Source organism: Podarcis liolepis, assembly GCF_965112155.1.
Source record: "Podarcis liolepis genome assembly, chromosome: 3".
Classification (NCBI taxonomy): domain Eukaryota; kingdom Metazoa; phylum Chordata; class Lepidosauria; order Squamata; family Lacertidae; genus Podarcis; species Podarcis liolepis.
Window position 1 is genome coordinate 105,603,608 of NC_139557.1, and position 23,863 is coordinate 105,627,470.

The 23,863-nt window shown below is 46.3% G+C and overlaps 1 protein-coding gene and 1 long non-coding RNA gene across 2 annotated transcripts in view; one reads left to right on the forward strand and one right to left on the reverse strand.

The window, feature by feature from the left end:
• LOC310703018 overlaps window positions 1-23,863 on the forward strand; it is a 429,179-nt gene that overhangs the window by 281,648 nt on the left and 123,668 nt on the right. The window lies entirely within an intron of this gene.
• Window positions 12,379-23,863, reverse strand: part of PTK7 (protein tyrosine kinase 7 (inactive)) — a 101,086-nt gene continuing 89,601 nt past the window's right edge. Inside the window, exons 14-20 of the mRNA XM_083494188.1 lie at window positions 23,058-23,261; window positions 19,315-19,470; window positions 18,463-18,695; window positions 16,871-16,951; window positions 15,201-15,352; window positions 14,917-15,095; window positions 12,379-13,976 (exon numbers count right to left, since the gene is read on the reverse strand). Of these exons, the coding sequence (XP_083350314.1) occupies window positions 13,816-13,976; window positions 14,917-15,095; window positions 15,201-15,352; window positions 16,871-16,951; window positions 18,463-18,695; window positions 19,315-19,470; window positions 23,058-23,261 (1,166 nt within the window). The 3' untranslated portion in view covers window positions 12,379-13,815. The remainder of the gene's footprint in view (window positions 13,977-14,916; window positions 15,096-15,200; window positions 15,353-16,870; window positions 16,952-18,462; window positions 18,696-19,314; window positions 19,471-23,057; window positions 23,262-23,863) is intronic.

Here is a 23,863-nt window from a genome sequence, read left to right on the forward strand (position 1 = left end):
CAGTGGCCCCGAGTGGCTTCCATCAGCTTCGGCTGGTGGCTCAGCTATGCCCCTATCTGGACAGGGATAGCCTAACTACTATTGCCTATGCTCTGTTAACCTCAATGTTAGATTACTGCAATCTGTTATACGTAGGGCTGCCTCTGAGGATGGTTCAGAAACTTCAGCTAGTGCAGAATTCAGCAACCAGGTTCCTCACCGGAACAATACGGTTTGAGCATATTACACGGATCCTGGTCCAGCTGCACTGGATACCAATTATGGTAGTTTCCTGGTCCAATTCCAAGTGCTGGTTTTGACCTGTAAAGCCTTAAATGGCTCACGACCGCAATACCTCAAGGACAGCCTCTTTCCATATGAACCTACCCAGACCCCGAGATCATCTCCTGAGGCACTTCTTTGTGTGCCTCCTCCTCCAGAGGTCTGGAGGGTGGCACTACGAGAACGGGGCCTTCTCTGTGGTGGCTCCCCGTCTGTGGAATGCTCTCCCCAGGGAAGTTCGCCTGGTGCCTTCATTATACACCTTTAGTCTCCAGGCAAAAATGTTCCTTTTTAGCCAGGCCTTTGATTGATTTGATTGACATCCTTTGCCCTTTTAAAATGTGGGGTTTGGGGAGTGGGGTTGGATTATTGGGTTGCTTTTATTTTGATTATTTATTTTGTGGCTTTATATTTTGATTTTTTTCTGTGAACTACCCTGAGACCTCCGGGTATAGGGCAGTATATAAATTCAATAAATCATAATAACGTCAAGGTCTGCCCTGCTCCTCCTTCTTAGTGAGCTTTGGCCCAGTATACTTGAAGGAGCGTCTCCACCTCCAGCGTTCTACCCGGACACTGAGGTCCAGTGCTGAGGGCCTTCTGGCGGTTCCCTCACTGTGAGAAGCCAAGTTACAGGGAACCAGGCAGAGGGCCTTCTCGGTAGTGGCACCCGCCCTGTGGAACGCCCTCCCACCAGATGCCAAAGAGAACAACAACAACTACGAGACTTTTAGATGATACCTGAAGGCAGCCCTGTTCAGGGAAGTTTTTAATGTGTGACATTTTGATGTATTTTTAATCTTTGTTGGAAACCCAGCCAGATGGGTGGGATACAAATAATATTTATTATTATTATTATTATTATTATTATTATTATTATTACTACTACTACTGTACCGTATTTTTCGCTCTATATGACGCACCAGACCACAAGATGCACCTAGTTTTTGGAGGAGGAAAACAAGAAAAAAAATATTCTGAATCTCAGAAGCCAGAACAGCAAGAGGGATCGCTGCGCAGTGAAAGCAGCAATCTCTCTTGCTGTTCTGGCTTCTGGGATAGCTGCGCAGCCTGCATTCGCTCCATAAGACGCACACACATTTCCCCTTGCTTTTTAGGAGGGAAAAAGTGAGTCTTATAGAGCAAAAAATACGGTATTAATCTTTAACCTGAACTTAAGCCGTGCTGACACTAGGGGGCTTAGAACATGGTGAGGTCACCCCCACCCCACCTCCGCTGCATTTTGAGCCACATTTACATGGTCTTGTTCAAATAAGGGAGGGACACAGATCTGTCTTCACCCAATGCACATCACTTGTTTGGTTCCCCCACTCCTACAACTGCCACCCAAACTCCTTTTCATGCAGCAAGTTACCTGTGCTTGCATGCATGCTTGTACCTTTTGCCCGGCATCTGGTTCTGCAGGTGAGAAAAAAACACATCAAGCAGCCACATTTGTCAATAAACCACAGGACCAATATGGACTGTGGCTAACAGGTGGAGGTGGCTTCAGACACCAGTGGAGGGGGGAATGCAATGGAAACAGAGTAGGTGGCAACGTGAACATCTCTGTAGACTAAACAGTCCTTCAAGTAGAGGACTACCTCCTGAAGAACAGGGCAAATGGCTAATCTTTGTTACATGCAACTGGTTGCACGCAAACCGAGATGATTCAGGGCCATAAAATCATTAAAGGTTTATTTGTGGTACATGTCTACTTTTTGTCATTGCCAAGAATGCGTCGCTACATGGAAGCATTCACAGGTCTCTTCGGAAATAGGCACATGGTAACTCCTGTCTAAACCACAGAGCCTAGGGCTGGCTGATCAGAAGGTCGGCGGTTCGAATCCCCGCAACGGGGTGATCTCCCGTTGCTTGGTCCCTGCTCCTGCCAACCTAGCTGTTCGAAAGCACGTCAAAGTGCAAGTAGATAAATAGGTACCGTTCCAGTGGGAAGGTAAAAAGTGTTTCTGTGTGCTGCTCTGGTTTGCCAGAAGCGGCTTAGTCATGCTGGCCACATGACCTGGAAGCTGTCTGTGGACAAATGCCGGCTCCCTCGTCCAGTAAAGCAAGATGAGTGCACAACCCCAGAGTCGTCCGCGACTGGACCTAACGGTCAGGGGTCCCTTTACCTTTAACTCCTGCATTGGTCATCATCTCTCTTTTTTTAACATGGTTATTACTTTGTAGGAACACAAAAGTTTCAAACACTGAATCAGGAATTGCCTGATTTCCCAGGCTGATAGAAGCAAACTCAAATCTGGGAGACGTATGGTGCTTCCAGTCTGTTGCGGTTTTCAGGTAGGAGTCAATCACATACCGGCAAAATCAGGTCGCAAAATTACCGTTGATTTGGCACCCTTGTACAGCAAACCAGCTACTCCCCCAAAATCAGGTTGGGGTGTGTTTTTTTTGCGATAAGGAAAGTGGCAGGAAAACGCACTGGGAAGTGTGGGATAACAATGGATTGGCGCCACATTGTATAACTTCCCTGCAAACAAATTAGAATGAATGCTCAGTAAAATAGCCGGCATCATCTACAAACTTTGAGCAAACAAATCAGGAGATATGCTTTATAAAAGGTCACATGAAAGTGACTGTCTATACATACGTATATGTGACACCTCTGCTGATGAAAGACTGGAAGAATTGTAAGGGGGGGAGGAACTGTAAGGAAGTAGGACTGGGTGAATATCAATTACGCAACATTTTTGGACTGTGACTTGGCTGACAATTGCTGTAAGTGGTTAAAAGGACTTTATAAGAAATTTTATATAGAAACTGGATAAATATTTAGATCACTAGGAGGACGTTAGAAAGAGTCATATTGCACTGTCTGGGTGACTAAAAGTTAAAGGATGGACTTGGGAGGGAAAGTTCTATTCGGCAGAGGGTAAAAACCTGTCCTATTTTTCTAGAAAAAAAAGGTGCCGGAATTTACCATGAACACTCTTTCTCCTAGAATGGCTCACCTGAGAGGTGCCGGAACTGAGTTCCTGTGAGTTCCCCCTGGAAAAAAAGAGGTCCTGGTAAAAACTATTCTAGAGTGCATACATTAAACAGTTTGAATAATTGTGGTTGCAGATAATTGTCAGATAGGGAGGCGGGAGTTTCTTTTTTCTGTTTAGATTATATGCTATAAATGTGATAAAGGTTTTTTTTTCCCAGTTACAGTGGTACCTCGGGTTAAGTACTTAATTCGTTCCAGAGGTCCGTTCTTAACCTGAAACTGTTCTTAACCTGAAGCACCACTTTAGCTAATGGGGCCTCCTGCTGCTGCCGCACCGCCGGAGCACGATTTCTGTTCTCATCCTGAAGCAAAGTTCTTAACCCAAGGTACTATTTCTGGGTTAGTGGAGTCTGTAACCTGAAGCATATGTAACCCGAGGTACCACTGTATTTCCTTTCTCTTTATTGCTATTCTTTTTGGATATATTGCTTTTTATTAGCTTCTTATGAATGTGTTTGGATTTTACTGCTTAATATGTTAAAAACCTTCAATAAACACACACACTCACACGTATATGCAACACCTCAACTAAAACACCTGCACTGGTTTCCCATAAGATACCCTGATGTTTTATGATATGTCAGCATAGAAATATTCATGTAAGTATGTAAATTACATATAATGTTGTCAGAAAAAATGGTTGTTGGCACTTTAAGCCATGTATTCAACCATCTAAAGGGACTGGCAAAGCAAGGTAAGGTGGTACCCGGTGCGGAAAATTTATTGTCAACCCACCCCCACCCCCATTTTTTTTCTTTAATTGTCTGCAAAAATGGCTTGACTTTATTTCATATTTTTTGAGGGGAGCCAGAGTTCTGGAGCTGTTTTGGGGGAGCCAAAGTTGTTGAGCATTTTTTGAGGGGATCATGTGCCTTGCGGCGAGGAGTCTGCTGCCCTATGGCTGAGGGCCTAACCAACAGCGTCTCTCACAGACGTTGAGTGCCGCACAGTATTTTGTCACCCCCCTCGGAGGCGACACCAGGGGCGGGCCACAGCCACCTTGCTCCGCCCCTGTGTAAAGAGAACACAGCATCACAGGAGAGGGTCAGTTCTACGGCCAACCGGAGCCAATGCATTTCCCTAAAAGTTGGCCTGGTCTTGAAATGGCCCCCTAGCCTGGAATCGCAGCCTTTTCCAGTTCACCCTCGATTTTTGTGCATGAATCTCATGAGTTTTCAAGATCCGGTTCCCACAGCAACTGTCAAGAGCGCCACAGAATCTGTCACTATGCAGGATACTAAATTTATTTCGCAATATTGTTTCCTGCTGCCTTCTGTGGCTCTGCTGCCATGGAAATGCGGGCAGGACAGGCCTCTGCCGGAAGAGATGTCCTTGGCAAGGAACAATGAAAGTGTGGATCTCGCTTCTCTTCTCCAGAAGGCTAACCTGCAAACAGGAGGGCTGGGCATTCAAGCACAATGGATCTGTTTTTGGTTTTCCACAGAATCAGAATGGGTGGCACCTTTCAACCAGTGACTTCAAAGCAGTCTCCAAAGTTCTAGAGTCTGCTCCCTGGACCAGTTTAGAACTTACCTGCATCTTTGGAAAAGCCACTTGGAGCAGCTTCTGTGGGGCGCTCTAGGCAAGCCTGTTTCTTGAGTATTCATCCTGATTTGTTTGCGCAACATTTACGCTGGGGTTAGATCATATCTGGTTTTTATTGAGCATCTGATCTGGGCAGCTGTACAATAAAGAGCATTTGCTCTTGATTTGCTTGAAGGGTGTTACAGTGGTACCTTGGTTCTCAAACTCAATCTGTTCCAGAAGTCCGTTCCAAAACCAAAGCGTTCCAAAATCAAGGCATGCTTTCCCATAGAAAGTAACGCAAAACAAATTAATCCGTTCCAGACTTTTAAAAACAACCCCTAAAACAGCCATTTAACATGGATTTTACCATCAGATGAGACCAGTGATCCAAAAATTGAAAGCAATAATCAATGTAAAGGTAAAGGGACGTCTGACCGTTAGATCCAGTTGCAAATGACTCAGGGGTTGTGGCGCTCATCTTGCTTTATTGGCCGAGGGAGCCAGCGTACAGCTTCCGGGTCATGTGGCCAGCGTGACTAAGCCGCTTCTGGCGAACCAGAGCAACACACAGAAATGCTGTTTACCTTCCTGCCGGAGCGGTACCTATTTATCTACTTGCACTTTGATGTGCTTTCTAACTGCTAGGTTGACAGGAGCAGGGACCAAACAATGGGAGCTCATCCGGTCGCGGGGATTTGAACCGCTGACCTTTTGATCGGCAAGCCCTAGGCTCTGTGGTTTAGACCACAGCGCCACCAGCGTCCCAATAATAATCAATGTACCGTACTATAAAATAAATAAGACAGTACTGTAGATGATAAAAAATAAAATTACATTTTTTTCTTACGTGCACTGATGATAGTCGTTGTTTGGATGGGAGGCTTTTATCCATTTCCACAGTCACACAATCAATCAACCAACCAACCAACCAACCAACCAATCAGTACCTGAACTGGGTTCCACACAAGTCACAAAAACAAATTAACTGGAAAAGCCTCAAAAACAAAAACGCAAAATTATTAGCAAAAACAAAAGAGCCAAACTTAATCCGTTCCGTAAGTCCATTTGACTTCCGAAATGTTTGAAAACCAAGGCGCAGCTTCTGATTGGTGCAGGCGCCCTGGAAACAACAGCTGACAGCCGCATCAGACGTTCGGCTTCCAAAAAACATTTGAAAACTGAAACACTTCCTGGTTTTCAGCGTTTAAGAACCAAGGTACCACAGTAATACATTTTCCCTTTAGTTATCCCATCCACGCACCATGTTATACACCTTTATTTTCTCTCTCTTGCTCACAGTTTGTAAAGCTCAAAGCCCCCGATATTGACACCTCACGGAGGAGCTGCTCCAGCCCCAATTTAGTTGCCCTTTTCTGCAACTTCCTCAGCTCTAGAGTACCTTTTTTGAGGTGTGGCAATCAGAACTGTACACGCACGATTCCAAGTATGGTCGCACCATAGATCTGCATAACTGCGCTACGTCGTTTGCAGTTTTTCATTCCTTTCCTAAGGACTCCTAACATTGAATTTGCCTTTTGCACAGCTGCCACACACTTAAGTCAACTTCTTCATCAAGCTATATCCACAGACAACCCCAAGGTCTCACTCTTGGTCAGTCTCTGCAAGTCCAGATTCCAGAAGCGTAAGTGAGAAACTGGATTTATTTACTTTTCTGCTCCACATCACACTTGCATACACTGAACTCCATTTGCAATTTTAATGCCCATTCATTTAGTTTGGACATACAGTGGTACCTTGGGTTAAGTACTTAATTCGTTCTGGAGGTCTGTTCTTAACCTGAAACTGTTCTTAGCCTGAAGCACCACTTTAGCTAATGGGGCCTCCTGCTGCTGCTGCGCCGCCAGAGCACAATTTCTGTTCTCATCCTGAAGCAAAGTTCTTAACCTGAATCACTATTTCTGGGTTAGCAGAGTCTGTAACCTGAAGCGTATGTAACCAGTGGTACCACTGTACTTCTTTGGAACTCCTCACAAGGGTTGCCATGTGTCCTCTTTTTCCAGGACATGTCCTCTTTTTCAGGGGTACAATTTCTGTCTGGGTTGATTTTTTTTAATTTGCCAAAATGTCTCTGGCTATACTTTCTGGATGAGACATAGACATAACTGGTGGTCATAGACTTGCTTCCCTCTCCTCTTCTCTTCTCTTCTCTTCTCTTCTCTTCTCTTCTCTTCTCTTCTCTTCTCTTCTCTTCTCTTCCCTTCTCTTCTCCTGGCACCCTCAGCAATATATTACAGCTTCTATAGCCTACATATAGTAGAAGTATTTAATTTGGTGTCATCCACAAACCTTGCCAATACCAAACCTTCAGAGGGACCCCCCTCTCTTCTTACATCCCTCCATGCTGGAGACTCACTGACAACACTAGGAAATGCCATTGAACTCCCCTCCCCAAGAGTTGGCACCAAAACAAAGCGGCCACAGAGACCACATAACACCGGTCTTGAAAGACCTACATTGGCTCCCAGTACGTTTCCGAGCACAATTCAAAATCTTGGTGCTGACCTTTAAAGCCCTAAACGGCCTTGGTTCTGTATACCTGAAGGAGTGTCTCCACCCCCATCGTTCAGCCTGGACACTGAGGTCCAGCTCTGAGGGCCTTCTGGCGGTTCCCTCACTGCGAGAAGTGAGGTTATACAGGGAACCAGGCAGAGGGCCTTCTCGGTAGTGGCACCCGCCCTGTGGAACGCCCTCCCATCAGATGTCCAGGAACAAAACAACTATCTGACTTTTAGAAGACATCTGAAGGCAGCCCTGTTTAGGGAAGTTTTTAATCTCTAATGTTTTCTTGTATTTTTAATATTTTGTTGGAAGCCACCCAGAGCGGCTGGGGAAACCCAGCCAGATGGGCGTGGTATAAATAATAAATGATGATGATGATGATACAACTCTTGTATATTTGCACCATTCCAAAAAAGATCTATACCTTAGATAGGGCTCCTTGTGTCTCATACGCACATGAGAAAAATCACATCCCTGGTAGATCCCGTATCTAGCACATTTTTCCTTTAAGACATTTTGATTGACATTTTGATCATACTGGCTAAAGGTAGTGGGAGGGGGGGCTGGCTGTTTTCTTCTGTTGTTGTTTCTCAAAGTACTTTTAAGATGCCTTGCAGGGCAAAAGGAAGACAGCTCTCTCAAGCCAGTTTACATAACAATAAAACTATAAATAAAATAATAATAATGATATCAGATATGACGCCATAATATAAAACAGTCCTTAAAAACACACACCACTCAAAAGTCCAGCTAATCTATAAAAAATGTCATTTAAACAGCAGTAAAATAACCAGTAATAATCTGAAACTAGCTCAAATTTTCCCAACTAAAAGGCATTTCGGCTAAAAGAAGATTGGAAACAAACAGGTCTCCAAAGTTACAGATAGGTAGCCGTGTTGGTCTGCCATAGTCAAAATAAAAAAATTCCTTCCAGTAGCACCTTAAAGACCAACTAAGTTAGTTCTTGGTATGAGCTTTCGTGTGCATGCACACTTCTTCAGATACACTGAAGAAGAAGAAGTATCTGAAGAAGTGTATCTGAAGAAGTGTGCATGCACACGAAAGCTCATACCAAGAACTAACTTAGTTGGTCTTTAAGGTGCTACTGGAAGGAATTTTTTTATTAGGTCTCCAAAGCTCACCGTAAAGCCAGAGCAGATTAAGAAAACGACGTATCCTTCTCAAGAAATCACACAGATGGGGAGATCAGCAAATTGTAATACCTTATACAACTGGACCTTTAGACTATCACAGCTTTTGGGTGGGATTCAACGGAATATCTGCAAAATCGGGTTGTGCAACTGACTGAGAGGTCTTGTGCAACAACACCCCCCCCCAAAAAAATGGACTTTTGGGGGAACGGAAAGGGATGTCAGATAGAAAGCGACAGTTAATGCTTGCTTTGATAAAGTGTCACCTAGCCTCTCTGCAAACAGGTCTGAACGTCACCTAGTTTGCTTGCAAAGAAATCAGGATAAATTCTCAATTATAAGCTGTCCTAGATAACTTCCCTAGACTAGGTGTTCTCCTACAACACAGTACCCTCCAGTGGTGATTGGAGGAATGGCACCCAAAAGGTAAGACTCTCAGTGAAAATAATTATCTCTGGGCTTGCTTATATGAATCAGAGGTCAAATAAAGCTATGTAGAAAATAACTGAAATTCAGCATTTAAAAAGAAAAGAAAAGAAAAGAAGAGAAGAGAAGAGAAGAGAAGAGAAGAGAAGAGAAGAAAAGAAAACAAAAGAAAAAGTTTTTGGGTTTTCTCTTCTCCCAGCACAACACTGCAAATTGAAGAAAAATCGCCTGGAAGAAATTAAAACTATTAAGTGCAGCATCATAAGAACCTCAGCAGCTTCTTACTTGTTTTTTAAAAGTTTCTGCCCTCTGGACAACTTGTTAATTTAGGTCATCCTGATTTGCTTATAATACAAAGCTTATTATAGTTGTTTTTATTGTATACTTATTCATACCCTCATTTTCCCTGATGGCACTCAGGACGGCTTGCAGATAAAAACAAAAGCTGCTAAAAACATAGAAAAATAAATTTTTAAAAAGCAATTGAACACTGAAAGAATTAAATCTATCTATCTATCTATTAAAACCATAAAAACAATTACAGTAGAAACTGCTTGGCACCAACCCCCTCATTAAATGTAGTCTTAATAGAATGTTTTCACCTGCTGGTAGGACAGCAAGCAGGGAGCCAGTCTAGCTTCTCTAGGGATGAAGTTCCACAATCTGGGAGCTACCACCAAGAAGGCTCTCTCTCACATCCCTACCAAGCATGCTTGCGAGGGTGGTGGGACTGAGAGAAGGACCACTCCCAAAGATCTCAAAACCAGAGTAAGTTCTTATGAGGGGATACGGTCTTCCAGATAGCTTGGATCTAAGCCATGTAGGGCTTTATAAGTCATAACCAGAACTTTGAATTGTGCCTGGAAATAAGCTGACAGATCCGGTGGAGCTGTTGTAGCAAAGGGGTTTACACAATCATTAGACTATATCTGGTCTGAACATTTGTTCTGGCTTATAGGACAGTTAAAACAGCAATTAGCATCCATCCCAATATGCTTGTGAGGTGGTTAAAAATCCTCCCACAAGTCATTCATCCATCCAAAATATTTTGATGCATTTTTCCTAACAACTTTCCAAACCTAAAAAAGTCAGTGTTGTTGTTGTTTTGTGTTCTTGCTGCAAGAGGGCAAAGGCTGGGGACTTCTTGACCAACTGGACCAGCCATTTCTGCCGGCACTAGGTGATTGACATCCATCAAAGTCCCTTGCACAGCCCCTTCCAAATGCCTGGGCAATCAGCCCTGTGCTCAGTTTTTCCCTAAATATAGCAGGGCCATCTCTGCTGGTGTGTTTTGAGTCTCTGGATTTCCCTTCTTAAGTTAGCTCCATCTGTGCTTCCTCTCTCCCCATGGATTTCAGAGGAAAGTTAAGGCTTTTGTTGCTGTTGTCAGAAATCTGGGATTAGAGGAATTAAACTGAAGCTGCTATGGGGAATTTGAAACGACATATTTTTAAAAGAGTTTTAAATTGGTACGGCGTGTACTTTTAGCCCAAACGTTACCAGAACAGGAATAACATTATCAGAGTTCTCTCGGAGTGGATTGATTAAATCTTGTCATGCACCCATCAAAGTCCGCTGCCTGAGGTAAAGTGTGTGGCTGCTTGAGACATGGTCTTCTTGGTAGCTGCACCTCTTGTTATATGTGAGAGACAGTCTGGTGTGGCAATTAGGCTAGGACTGGGGAGATCCGGGTTCAAATCCCGTGCCCCCAGCCATGAAGCTCACCGGGTGACCTTGGGACAGCCGCTGTCTTTCAGTGACGTCATGCACGCGACACTGTGAGGAGCCAGGGGGCAGAGACGAACCCCCCCCGAATACTGAGGGGGGCCAGCCACTTCAAAAAATACATTGGGGGGTGGCGAAACTGCCCCAGCCTTGGCCCCTAGGAGTTGGTGTGCCTGCTAGCTTTGTATGTGGTTTTTAAAAGAAAGAAAAAAATCTATACAATACCAATGATGATTTATTATCACCGTATTTTTCGCTCTATAAGACGCACCAGACCACAAGACGCACCTAGTTTTTGGAGGAGGAAAACAAGAAAAAAAATATCCTGAATCTCAGAAGCCAGAACAGCAAGAGGGATCGCTGCACAGTGAAAGCAGCAATCCCTCTTGCTGTTCTGGCTTCTGGGATAGCTGCACAGCCTGCATTCGCTCCATAAGACGCACACACATTTCCCCTTACTTTTTAGGAGGGAAAAGGTGAGTCTTCTAGAGCAAAATATACGGTAATTAAATTTGTATACCACCCTTCAAATGCAGATCTCAGGGTGGTTTACAACATAAGAAACGAGAGATTTCCATGGTACTATTATCTTCATGGGTCCATGCTAACTAGTGATAGAAAACGGTAGAGCCGATTTATTCAGATGACGCAGATCCCAAACTTGGAACTGCGCAGCTGAATTGAAGTTTAGAGAGCAATAATGGTAGCCTCAATTGATTCTGTAGGTTAATCTGTGTTTTAGGGAGAGGTGGAGATAAGAGGGGATAGTTCTTCCTTGCGGGAGAGGATTTGATAAAACTTTTTACGGCTCACCCAACTACATCTAGAGGGGAAAGGCACTTTGCATATGTACAATCTGTACTAATGCGTTCAGTTCTTCATTCGAAAATGTCCAGGGAAATGAAATGAATTGCTCTAAAAATATGCTTTATTGGTAACATGCTTTGACGTTAGACGAGAGAAAAGAACTTCATTTCTGATTCCTGAATTTTAAAACTAATCTCTTTGTGTATTCTGTCGTCGAGAGAAGGCTGCGCAGTGATATATATCTCTTACAAGCTGCCAAAGGCAACGTTCTCCCTCCTGATCTTCTGCAGATAAACCTGAGCGAATAGAACAGTAAGGGATCCCGAGGGCCATCGAGTCCAACCCCTTGCAATCGCTGCTAAAGAATCCCCAACGAATGGCAATCCAACCTGTTTAAAAACCTCTAAGGAGAACCCATTGCCTCCCGAGGGAGTCCGTCCCACTATCTAACCGTTCTTACCGTCAGAAAGTTCTTCTTGATGTTTCGTCAGAATCTCTTTTCTTCCATCTTGGAAGAGTCAGACCAAATGGGCCACCCAATTAGTATTGCCTACCGGAAGCTGTTCTCTAAGGTTTCAGGTAAGTGACTCTCCAGGTCTCCCTGCATATGCCAGAGAATGACACTAGGACCTTTCGCACGCAAAGGAAATGCTCTAGCACTGAATTATGGCCCTTCCCCGACAGAGACAACGCTTTAATTTCAACAAACAAACAGATCTGGTAACTAAAGGTATGTTGCTGATGAGGAGATGAACGGTGCTCTTTGCGTCTTGCCAAATAACACAGCGATTCTTGGTCACTTTGTGCAAGCTGAGAGTTTCCACCCAACCAGACTTCCTTGGAGCCTCAAATAAAATATAACTTTATTCTTGACAGCAGGAACCACCTAGGGGTGGGGAAGGGTGGGTGGGGAGGAAGCAGAGAAAAGCAATACAGGAGTGGTCTTATGGGTTTTTTTAAAAAGTGAGGGACTCTTTATTGAGAGCAGCATATTATTTGTTTTTAAAAAAGAACACCTGTTGGCTGTTCTACCCCTCCGCTTAAGCAAACTGAAACTAAAAAAAAAAAAAAATGACTCTAGGCTGCAATTCCAGTAATAATATATATAAAAAAATTACTAAGGCTGAGAGGTGTCAACTTTTTTTAAAAAAACGTAAGAAAGGAAAACAAACATTGCCCCAAATAATCATATAAAAAGGCGGCATTGGATAGTCAGGAAAGCTAGTGAGAAATCTCCTTCATATGCCAGGCACTTAAGTGTTCTTTGCTCTGTTTTTTTGGATACGCAGGGAGGTGCCAGAAGGCCTGACAAGATGGACGACACGAGGAGAAGAGAGGTGGAAGGACTGCTTAATAAATATACAGGTTCCTCGCCGGATGAAAGAAAAGGACTGCGCGTGAGGGGCAAGGAAGGGGGGGGTCTCTTTTCCAGGGTGGGTGGGACACCAGATTCTGTGCAAGGGGGCAACCTCCCAAGAAAATGGCGGGGGTAATATGGCCACACAAAAAAGCTGCTGGACCCTGTTCAGATAAGCCGTACAGCCCAGGGAGTGGAGCTGGGGCTAGTTGCCTTCTAAAGCCTCCTAGGTCAGCTCAACTGATATGGCAGAAGGCTGGGGAAGGAGGGGTTTGAAAATGACCGAAGCACAGGGTTGGGAGTACCTGCTGCTGAAGCCATTGCACTGAGAAATATAAATCAAGGCAGCAAGAAATGCCAAACCCACAAGGTGGACCTGGGCAGGCGCTGGGACACGGTTTTGCTGCAAATACAGAATCAGACAGCCTCCCCCTGGGCGTTGCTCAGGGCTTACTTTAGACTTCTTCCCAGTGCTTACCCCCCCCCCAAGAAAAAACCTTGTGGGCTGCACAGCAGCACAGAAAAGCCCCCAGCATGCTGCACTCCCCCCCCCCCCAATGTTAAGACACTTTCTAGCTCCTGGAAGGAACGTGGCTGTGCTTTTCGCTAAAAAGGATTCCCCAAAGGGGTTTTGTTCAAGGGGAGGGAGAAAAGGATAGATGTCCCGAGACAGAGGAATCACCACAGAGACTCTCTTTTTGTGACTGGCCCGCGGCAGCTCCCAGATTCCCCTTCATCTCTGGGACGTCGTTGTTTCCAACTAGCCCTGCGGATTATCGGAGGTAGAACCTGGAGGAGCGCAGTCTGGTTGGGCGCAAGGGAAGAGGGGTGGGTGGTAGAAAAAGAGAGGCCTTCAGGACCGCTGCGTCTGTGACCCTCCGCATGGGCGCTGCGTGTAAAAATCCCGTGGTCCCTTTGGGTTTCGACTCTTAGGTCCCGGTTTGAGGAGTCTGTAACAGTCAAAATGCCAAAAGCCAGGCTCCCGCTGTGTCCCAACCCCGGCTAGAGGAGGGCGGGCAGCACCTCCCTGCTCAGGCCTTGCTTTCGGACGGGTTCTCTCCCAGCATGTTGGCGATCTCGCTGAAAGACGGGCGGTCCTTCGGGCTGGGAGCCCAGCAGCGCTGCATCACCTTGTAGAGCTTGGAGGGGCAGCCCTCTGGGTGGGGAAGCTTCATCTTCCCAGATTGTAAACCTGAAGAGAGAAAAAGAGGAGGCTGAGGACACAGGGGACAGCTGGGCCAGCCCTTAGCAAGGGGCACACACTATGGAAACTCAGCACTGAGACTCTTGTAAAGGTTACAGTAATTTCAAAGAACTGCAGAGTGGTGCGTACTCTGGTTATCTCCTGCTTGGACCACTGCAATGCACTCTACGTGGGGCTACCTGGAAGCTACAATTATTCCAGAATGCGGCAGCCAGACTGGTGACTGGGAGCGGCCGCCGAGACCACATAACACCGGTCCTGAAAGACCTACATTGGCTCCCAGTACGTTTCCGAGCACAATTCAAACTGTTGGCGCTGACCTTTAAAGCCCTAAGCGGCCTCGGTCTAGTATATCTGAAGGAGCATCTACACGCCCATCGTTCAGCCTGGATAATGAGGTCCAGCACCAAGGGCCTTCAGGCAGTTCCCTCACTGCGAGAAGTGAGGTCACAGGGAACCAGGCAGAGGGCCTTCTCGGTAGTGGCGCCCGCCCTGTGGAACACCCTCCCTTCAGGTGTCCAGGAAATAAACAACTACAGTGGTACCTCGGGTTAAGAACTTAATTCGTTCTGGAGGTCCGTTCTTAACCTGAGGTAGCACTTTAGCTAATGGGGTCTCCCGTTGCTGCCACGTGATTTCTGTTCTCATCCTGAAGCAAAGTTCTTAACCTGAGGTACTATTTCTGGGTTAAAGGAGTCTGAAGCATCTGTAACCTGAGGTACCACTGTATCTGACTTTTAGAAGACACCTGAAGGCATCCCTGTTTAGGGAAGCTTTTAATGTCTGATGTTTTATCGTGTTTTTAATATTCTGTTGGAAGCTGCCCAGAGTGACTGGGGAAACCCAACCAGATGGGCGGGCTATAAATAATAAATTATTAGTATTATTATTATTCCCGGGGAATAGGCACCAGTGGGGACGTACGTACCTGACAGCACCTCTTCATCTGCCAGCTTGGAATGGGGCATATCCCCCAGCGTGAATATTTCCCACATGACGACCCCAAAGGACCAGACGTCAGACTTGGTGGAGAACTCGTCTTCCAAGACGGCTTCAGGGGGCATCCAGCGGAGAGGGATCCTGGCTTGGTGGTAGTGATAGTACTCGCTGCTCGTAAGGAAGCAAAAGGACAGGTCAGTTCTCTGGCCCCTAAAAACCCCCAAGTGTGCCGCATTCAGACCAGCCCAGGGAGGTGCAGCAGTCTCTCTTTACCTGCTGTAAACATCCTTGCTGAGGCTCAGGCTGGACACCTTCACCTGCCTTTGTGCGCTGACAAGGCAGTTCCGAGCTGCCAGGTCTTTGTGCACGAATCTGCTGTTGGACATGTGCTCCATCCCCAGGGCCACCTGGCAGCAGAAGGACACCTGTTTGGAAAAAGACCAGCACTGTCAAAATGTAATCAAGTCATCTGGAATGCTTTATGCCAGAGGTTTTCAACCTTTTGGGGCCCACGGCACCCTTGACCAACTACAGTGGTACCTTGGGTTAAGAACTTAATTCGTTCTGGAGGACCGTTCTTAACCTGAAACTGTTCTTAACCTGAGGTACCGCTTTAGCTAATGGGGCCTCCCGCCGCTGCCGCACGATTTCTGTTCTCATCCTGAAGCAAAGTTCTTAACTATTTCTGGGTTAGTGGAGTCTGTAACCTGAAGTGTCTGTAACCCAAGGTACCATTGTACATTCTTTCTGTGGCCACAACTGTGGGGCTCAGGAGTCGTCCAGTTCTGTCGCCCCTTGCCTGCAGCCTCTCCCCCTTTTTCGAACCCCCTCCCTCGGGGAGTGTTCCCTCAGCCTCCTCTCCTCTTCGCTCTCCTTGGGAGTCCTCAGGGCAGCCGCAGCTGCTGCCCCTGGTCTCTGAGCTGCCAGAGGGAGGGGTGCCTCCTCACACTGCCCCACAGAGGCCTGGGGAGCACCCCCTGGCCAGCCCCAGAGGCATCATTCGCCTGCTGAGCTTGTAGCCAGGGCTGCTGCAACAAACAGCTGTGCAAGCCTCTGGGAGGAAGAGACATAAGAGGGCATCAGAGAAGGGAGGGAAGGAAAGAGAGAGACAGAGGCCAGTGTTGCATGTGGCACCCCTGGCATCATTCAAGGCAGCCCAGGGTGCCACAGCACACCGGTTGAAAGCCACTGCTTTATTTGGCACAAAAATGGAAGCAAGAAGAATTACCAATGAAAGAAGAATGGCAAATGAAATTAATGGACTATGCAGAATTAGATAAATTAACAGGAAGGATTCCAAACCCACGGGACCAGAGATTCATAGAAGACTGGAGTAAATATTTGAACTATTTGAAAAGCAATCGTAATAAGCAGATTACGCTAGTAGGACTGCAAGGAGTTCTGTAAGGAGGATTATATGAAATATTGCAAGGAAGATTATGAAGAGAATTATTAGTTAATGATAATTAAAAGTAATAGAGAAATTCAGAAATGCAGAATAAGTGATAAAGAACGGGAAATCTTCAGAGGTTGTTGACAGAAGTCTAAAACATTGTATAAGATAAGAAGATATGTTAAATGGCTGTTGGAAATGATATGTTAAAAAATTAATAAAAATGTATATAAAGAAAACACTACTTTATGTGTTTTCTCATTGTACTGTAATGCTTTTATCTTGTTTTTTTATAATAGTAGATTCTATTGTTGACCTTGCAGTGAAGGGCAATTGAGTAATTTCATTGATAAAATACACCTGGATTGGAAGGGGGATTTAAGGTTGTAGCCTATATGTCATGCCAACCATTTAGACCAAAACCACTGAATTAAACAGCTGTGCCTTGTTCCCTCCTCCCTGGGCTGTTGGCTGAAGCATAAAACTGCCTCAGGGAAATTGGTGCAAAGTTCCCCCAGGGGAAATTGGTGGTGCAAAGTTCCCACTTCACCTTCTGCTTGGTGCTGATGGGCTGAGGCTTGAGCTTCTCATCTTTAGTCCTGGAAATCCGGAGGAACTGCTTCAGATCTCCCTGCCAGGAAAGAAAAGGAAGTTGCTGTTTTCAGAACTGCATGCACATAGCACCGAAAGGCAGGAAGGACGATGACAGGGATGGCCTCATCTGCCCAGGCAAAAGCGGCAGCGTCTTCTCTGGTGCTACCAGGAGAGCACAAAACCAACCGAGTGTGTGAGTGAGAGAGATTACTTCCATGTGGCTGCAACTATCTCTGCTTCACATGCAGGTGGTCTCAGGTGTGAGCACCTGGCATCTCAAGGTAGGGCAGGAGCAGTCCTTTGCCGGAAAACCCAGAAAGATGATGCCAGTCCATGGAGACAGTGCTAAGGTGGATCAATGGTCTGGGCTCGGGATAAAATAGTGTCCCATGTTTCTACATCCATATATAATCTGGAATACGCCCTACGAACCCAAATATTATCCTCCATTAACGTCATCGTATTCCTCCTCCTCCTCATCTCATTTGCTTTGCAATCATTTATCTCACTGCTATCTCCTTCTGCTTCAGGAAACTTCAAGAAGTGGGTGAATGATTATATATACATTCCCTTCACTTACAAAGTAATATTGCCCTGTATAGAATCCAGACTCCCTTGTCACGCCATCCATTTTGGAGACTGAAATCTATGCAGTCACCTCCAATGCAAGCGGCTGGCATTTCTACATAAGCTGCTGGCGTTTGCCCCCAAACTAGAAAGCAGTTAAGGGCCACCCAATGTTCATCTGCCTCTCAAAGAGATGTCTAACAAGCAGCCATCTCCTGCTTTATCCAAGACCTTCAATTCTCAGCAGTATCCTAGGAGCATCCCACTGTTTTCATTGTGGCAATTCCCCTAGTTAACGGGCCTTTTAGCATCAGTCAAAGTATAATCTATTTATTTCAATTATAAAGGTAAAGGGACCCCTGACCGTTAGGTCCAGTCGTGGCAGACTCTGGGGTTGCGGCGCTCATCTCGCTTTATTGGCCGAGGGAGCCGGCGTACAGCTTCCGGGTCATGTGGCCAACATGACTAAGCCGCTTCTGGCGAACCAGAGCAGCGCACGGAAACGCCGTTTACCTTCCCGCCGGAGGGGTACCTATTTATCTACTTGCACTTTGATGTGCTTTCGAACTGCTAGGTTGGCAGGAGCAGGGACCGAGCAACGGGAGCTCACCCCGTCGCGGGGATTTGAACCGCCGACCTTCTGATCGGCAAGTCCTAGGCTCTGTGGTTTAACCCACAGCGCCACCCGCGTCCCTGAATTTTCAATTATACCACAGAGGAAATCAAGGTGTTGTACATGGTTCACCTCTTGCAAGGCAGGTTGGACTTAAAAGAGACTGTGATTGGCTCCACATCACCCAACCAGCTTCGTGGCTGAACGGGCATTTGAACCCTGGTCTCCTAAGGCCTGATAACCACCACACCATGCCGGGCCTCAGTAAAACGCCTTTGGCAGGAGAGAGATGTTGGCCCGATTTCAAGGCCAGGCTGCCTGCCATAAAGCTCCTACAAAGATTTGACAGTCCCAGAGGGGCTTCTTACCAGATCCACATATTCCAGAACCATATAGTGAGGCTCAGCTTCCCGGCAAAGGCCCAGCAACCGCACCACATTGCTGTGGTTCAGCTTGCCAAACATCTCGAACTCTCGCCTGAAGTCCAGCTGCAGCTGCTCATCCCTCGTTTGAAGGCTCTTGACCAAAACAAGCACTTCGGTTTCGTTGTCCTCGATGCCTTTGGCCTTGGCCAGGAAGACTTCTCCAAACTCGCCCTTCCCTGGAAGAAGAGGACAACCTTTGCTGAGGTTCTCGTGGCAAGCGGGGAGATAAACCAACACAATGTACTGCACAAGACCTTCGTATGTCCTGCACGGAATACCGTTGACCTATTTACCCATGGTCCCAAATAGCTACATGATACTTTACACCTATAGTGTGCGGTGTTAGTTAAGTGGCGGAAAGCAAATGTCAAGTGGTCAAACTCTAGGGGGAAATAGTTGAGGTCACCAGCAAGCACATGCAAAGCAGGATTGTTTGTCGGAATCTGCGTTTGACAGAGTGACGGAATCGCCCTCCGACGATAATTAACAACCTGAGCCTCTGATAAGGCTCCAGGCACATCCCCCATTCAGCAGAGTTTCCAGCACAGGGAAGAGATGAGAAGTTTGGGCTACATTGCTAGGCTTTATTACTAAGCTACGCAGACAGAAAAGAAATACATCCTCTCTCTGTGAAAGCAGAGAGCAACTGAACAACAAAAGAACAGGAAACCAGTAGTGTCACATCCATCTCCTGTCTGACTTCCAACAGCCTGGAATGTGTGGAATGCAAAACAGAGTCTTGTGACTCCAAAGCACTGCACAGTGGCAAACAGAAACTAACATTGTTACCATTACCTAAGGTAGTGATTGTCTGCAAGTTAGTGCGGGGAAAGTGCATCTTGTCGCTGGCACTGTGCCTCTTGCTGACTGCAGAGCCGCTGCCAAGATTGGTCAGGGCCACTTCTTCCTGAATCTCAGCGGTGGTCTGGCCATTCTGCAGCAGAGTGCCCCCTGGAAAGAGAAACGGGTTTGTCAAAAAGGACCGCTTTTAAGAATCAGAACGCTTCCTGGGGAACTCTGCGCTAACGAGCCTCCGGAAACAAAAGCATTGATTGCAAAGTGCATGCAAGGTGCAAAGCCCAGTTCGCAGCAGCCCCATAAAAGGAGGCCAATCGCTGTTCTGCTGTGCGGCTGCTAATTGCAACCGAAGAGCTCTGCGCAGCTGAAACACTGTGGGGTGAATGCAGAGGGGAACGAGAAGGCAAGAACTCCTCCCTGGATTCCCAAGGGCAGGGTGAGGAACCTTCAGCCCGCAAGCCAAATCTGGCCCTGGCTTGGGTCCCTATTTAGCCCTTAAAGCACCACCAACCTGTCCCACACCTGATGTCATAGGTGACATCAGATGTAAGGTAGCAGGGATGTAGCTGTGCAACAGAGTTCCCCATGGGGAAACTCAAGTCATGCAGCTGATCCCCGCAGAAAGCAGCTTTGCCAAGCATAGGGCTGGCAAACTGTGTTTCCCAAGCACCCAACAATCACATGGCTGTCAGGCATCTAAAGTGCTGACCTTTAAAGCCCTAAACGGCCTCGGCCCAGTATACCTGAAGGAGCGTCTCCACCCCCATCATCCAGCACGGACGCTAAGGTCCAGCCTTCTGGCGGTTCCCTCCCTGCGATAAGTGAGGTTACAGGGAACCAGGCAGAGGGCCTTCTTGGTAGTGGCACCCGCCCTGTGGAACGCCCTCCCATCAGATGTCAAAAAGATAAATAATTACCTGACATTCAGAAGACATCTTAAGGCAGCCCTGTTTAGGGAAGTTTTTAATGTTTGATTTTTTTACTGTTACTATTAATATTCTGTTAGGAGCTGCCCAGAGTGGCTGGGGAGCTGGGGGAACCTAGCCAGATGGGCAGGGTATAAATTATTATTATTATTATTATTATTATTATTATTATTATTATTATTATAGCAGCACTGTGCAAGGGAATTGGGCAGGTGTGTTGCTCCACTCACCTATCAAACCCATTCCACAAGACAGATCATTATCTGTGCCACACACACCCTCAGAAAACTTTGTTTCTGTAGCAAGGACTCAGTGCAACCACCCTTCTAGAATTTGGGATCGATTTCAAGGCAGAACAGTCCATTTTCCCTACAGAGCAGCTTTCCTTGGTCGCTAGAGGGCGATGCTGCCACAGAATTCAGAGGAGCCTGCTAAGTGCACAGAACTGGCTGCCTTCCAGCTCCTGCAATTTGATTAGCCCCTCTTGCTGTTTGGCCTATCACTCGAGGCTCCTGCTGGATACCCCTCGTGGTTATTTCATAACCCTCCAGTAGTCGAGATCAGAACTCATCACAGCCCCTCAGCAGTCAAAGCAGCAGGCAGGTCCCGCAGTCAGCAGTGACGGATTAATAAGAGTATTCTGGGCAGCGCCTGCATTCTCAAGAGGAGCCCGGCAGATGAAGTTTGCCTTGCACAGAAAAGGCTGCGGCGACATTGTAAACATCTCAAAAGGCAGGAGAGAGCAATTTAGAAAGAGGCAGACAGTCCCCCCCCCTCCCTGCACAGCTACATTATTTCCTGCAGGTGATTATCAGCGTTGGGAGGGAAAGTTACAAAAACCTACTAACATCAGCCCCAAAGTAATTTAAAATCATGTCCCCTCTAAATAAAGCAAATTTATAGAAGTTCCTTCCCATTTTTAAAAAGTGTTTTGCTAAGTTTCTCTCCACAAAAGCGACAGAATAGCATGCTTCAGATCCTATCGATGCTGAAGTGTGAAGTTAGGAATATGTTTTGCCTCAATGTGCATTATTTTGAACTTATTTTTCTGCTTATTCACCTGATTCAGAGAGGTCCTTTTGGAGCTCTTCTCAATCTCCTTGAGTTTTCAGGATCCTGAATAATCTAGTACCATCTGCAAATCTGGTCGCCTCCTCAGCGCCCATCCCTATCTCCAAATAACTTATTAACAAGGTAAGAAGCACACGTCCTCAGCCCCCCTCGATTCTGGGAGTGTCAGTTTATTCCTATTCTTTGTTTCTTTAGTAAGTTATTCATCCATAAGAGACCCTGCCCTTTTATCCCATAAGTTTACTTAGGAGCCTTCAGTGAGGCGCATTTTGAAAGCCAAATATGTAGCCAGATCACCTCTACCCACACGCTTATTGACACTCTCAAAGAACTCGGAACCAGCATTGCGGGACCCAGTACTTCTTCAGCAAGACTTCTATATTCTGCATCATTCCACCTTTAATACCACTTTCTCCCAATATATGGTACCCGGGACAGATGCTAAGTTGACTGCCTATAATCTCCCAGATCCCCATTAAAAAACAAACCCAACAACAAGTAGTGTTATCTACTTTCCAGGCAGATTTTGAGTACAAGTTATGGATTAAGTTAGGAGGTGAGCAATGTCACATCTGAGATCTTTCAAGAACTCCTGGAGATTATGTTAGTTTTTGTCTATAATCCCTAGACTGGCCTTCCAAGTCCTCTGTCCTCCAGGTGTTTTGCACTAAAACTCCCATAATCTACAACTGCTGGCTGGCACTGGCTGGGAATTGTGGTGTCCAACATCCTTTGGACCATCCCAAGTGAGGGAAGGCTCTGTCACAGTGTGATACCAGTTCCACCTGGTACGCAGGCTGAGACCCTACCTGCCCACGGACTGCCTCGCCAGAGTGGTGCATGCTCTAGTTATCTCTCGCTTGGACTACTGTAATGCGCTCTACGTGGGGCCATCTTTGAAGGTGACCCGGAAACTGCAATTAATCCAGAATGCGGCAGCTAGACTGGTGACTGGGAGTGGCCGCCGGGACCACATAACACCGTTCCTGGGAGATCTGCATTGGCTCCCAGTACGTTTCCGAGCACGATTCAAAGTGTTGGTGCTGACCTTTAAAGCCCTAAATGGCCTCGACCCAGTATACCTGAAGGAGCATCTCCACCCCCATTGTTCAGCCCGGACACTGAGGTCCAGCTCCGAGGGCCTTCAGGCGGTTCCCTCATTGCGAGAAGTGAGGTTACAGGGAACCAGGCAGAGGGCCTTCTCGGTAGTGGCGCCTGCCCTGTGGAACACCCTCCCTTCAGATGTCCAGGAAATAAACAACTACAGTGGTACCTCGGGTTAAGAACTTAATTCATTCTGGGGGTCCGTTCTTAACCTGAGGTACCACTTTAGCTAATGGGGCCTCCCGCTGCCACCGCATGATTTCAGAGGGCCTTCTTGGTAGTGGCGCCTGCCCTGTGGAACGCCCTCCCATCAGATGTCAAAGAAATAAGCAGCTATCTTATTTTTAAAAGACATCTGAAGGCAGCCCTGTTTAGGGAAGTTTTAATATTTAATGCTGTATCGTTTTTAATACTCAATTGGGAGCCACCCAGAGTATTATTATTATTATTATTATTATTATTATTATTATACATCAACTTGGACAGTTCTTCAGGCTAGCTTCCTGAAAAGGAACCATTGCAGGCCCAAGCATCTGTCCACAACAAAGGGGAATAATTCATTCATCTTCTGAACCAGGAAGCCTGAGCTGAAGGCAGGTTTCCCCATTCCTGGCCGGGATTCAAGTTCCAACATCTTACCATTCAAGCACTCCATCTCTGGCTCCTCCCCCTCCGGCTGCTTCTTCAGCCTGTTCGCCTTCCTCCTCTTCTTGCAGTAAAACATGAGGCCCAGGACAATTATGATGTACGCCACCGCAGCTCCAACGGACAGCCCGATGGTCTGGATCATCTTGTAGGGAGTGTGGCTGCTTGGTGCACCCTCCCTTTCTGTCACCGGTTTGTCTGGAAGCAAGAAGGAGGGCATGACATGAAACAGAGGCCTGCGATGCTGCCTCCACATCACAGCGGCCACATCTGGTCACCACATGCCACAGTACATACCGCAACCAAGCATGCTCTTAGCTTTTCTTTGCAATGTACAGAATTAGCCCGACAACCCTCCCTTCATCAGGACAGCTGTGCCAGCATGTGCTGCCTCTTGAGCAGGCTGAATGGTTCTTTTCAGATGTTGTTAGAACCAGTCTGCGTAGGGTATTTTGTGTCCAACGTTGGCTACCACCTAGTGATGCTGTTAAGTGTCATAGTATGCAGACACGAGAATATTCTGCCCTTCTCCTTTTCAACCACAAGTATGAAGAATATGTCTTGCCAAAAAACAGAGTCACTTTTTTGCACCCCAAACACATTTGCCTGACCACTCTGAAATGGACACTTATTTCATAAAATTTGTATGTTGCTTGTCTGTACTTTAAAACCCTCAGAGCAGTTTGCAAAGAGAATAAAACAATAACACGGATTTTTAAAAAAGCTTCTAAAACATTCAAAAATAACTGAAATCATTGGCTTAGGAATTTATATAAGTGATGTTTAACATGTACAATTTT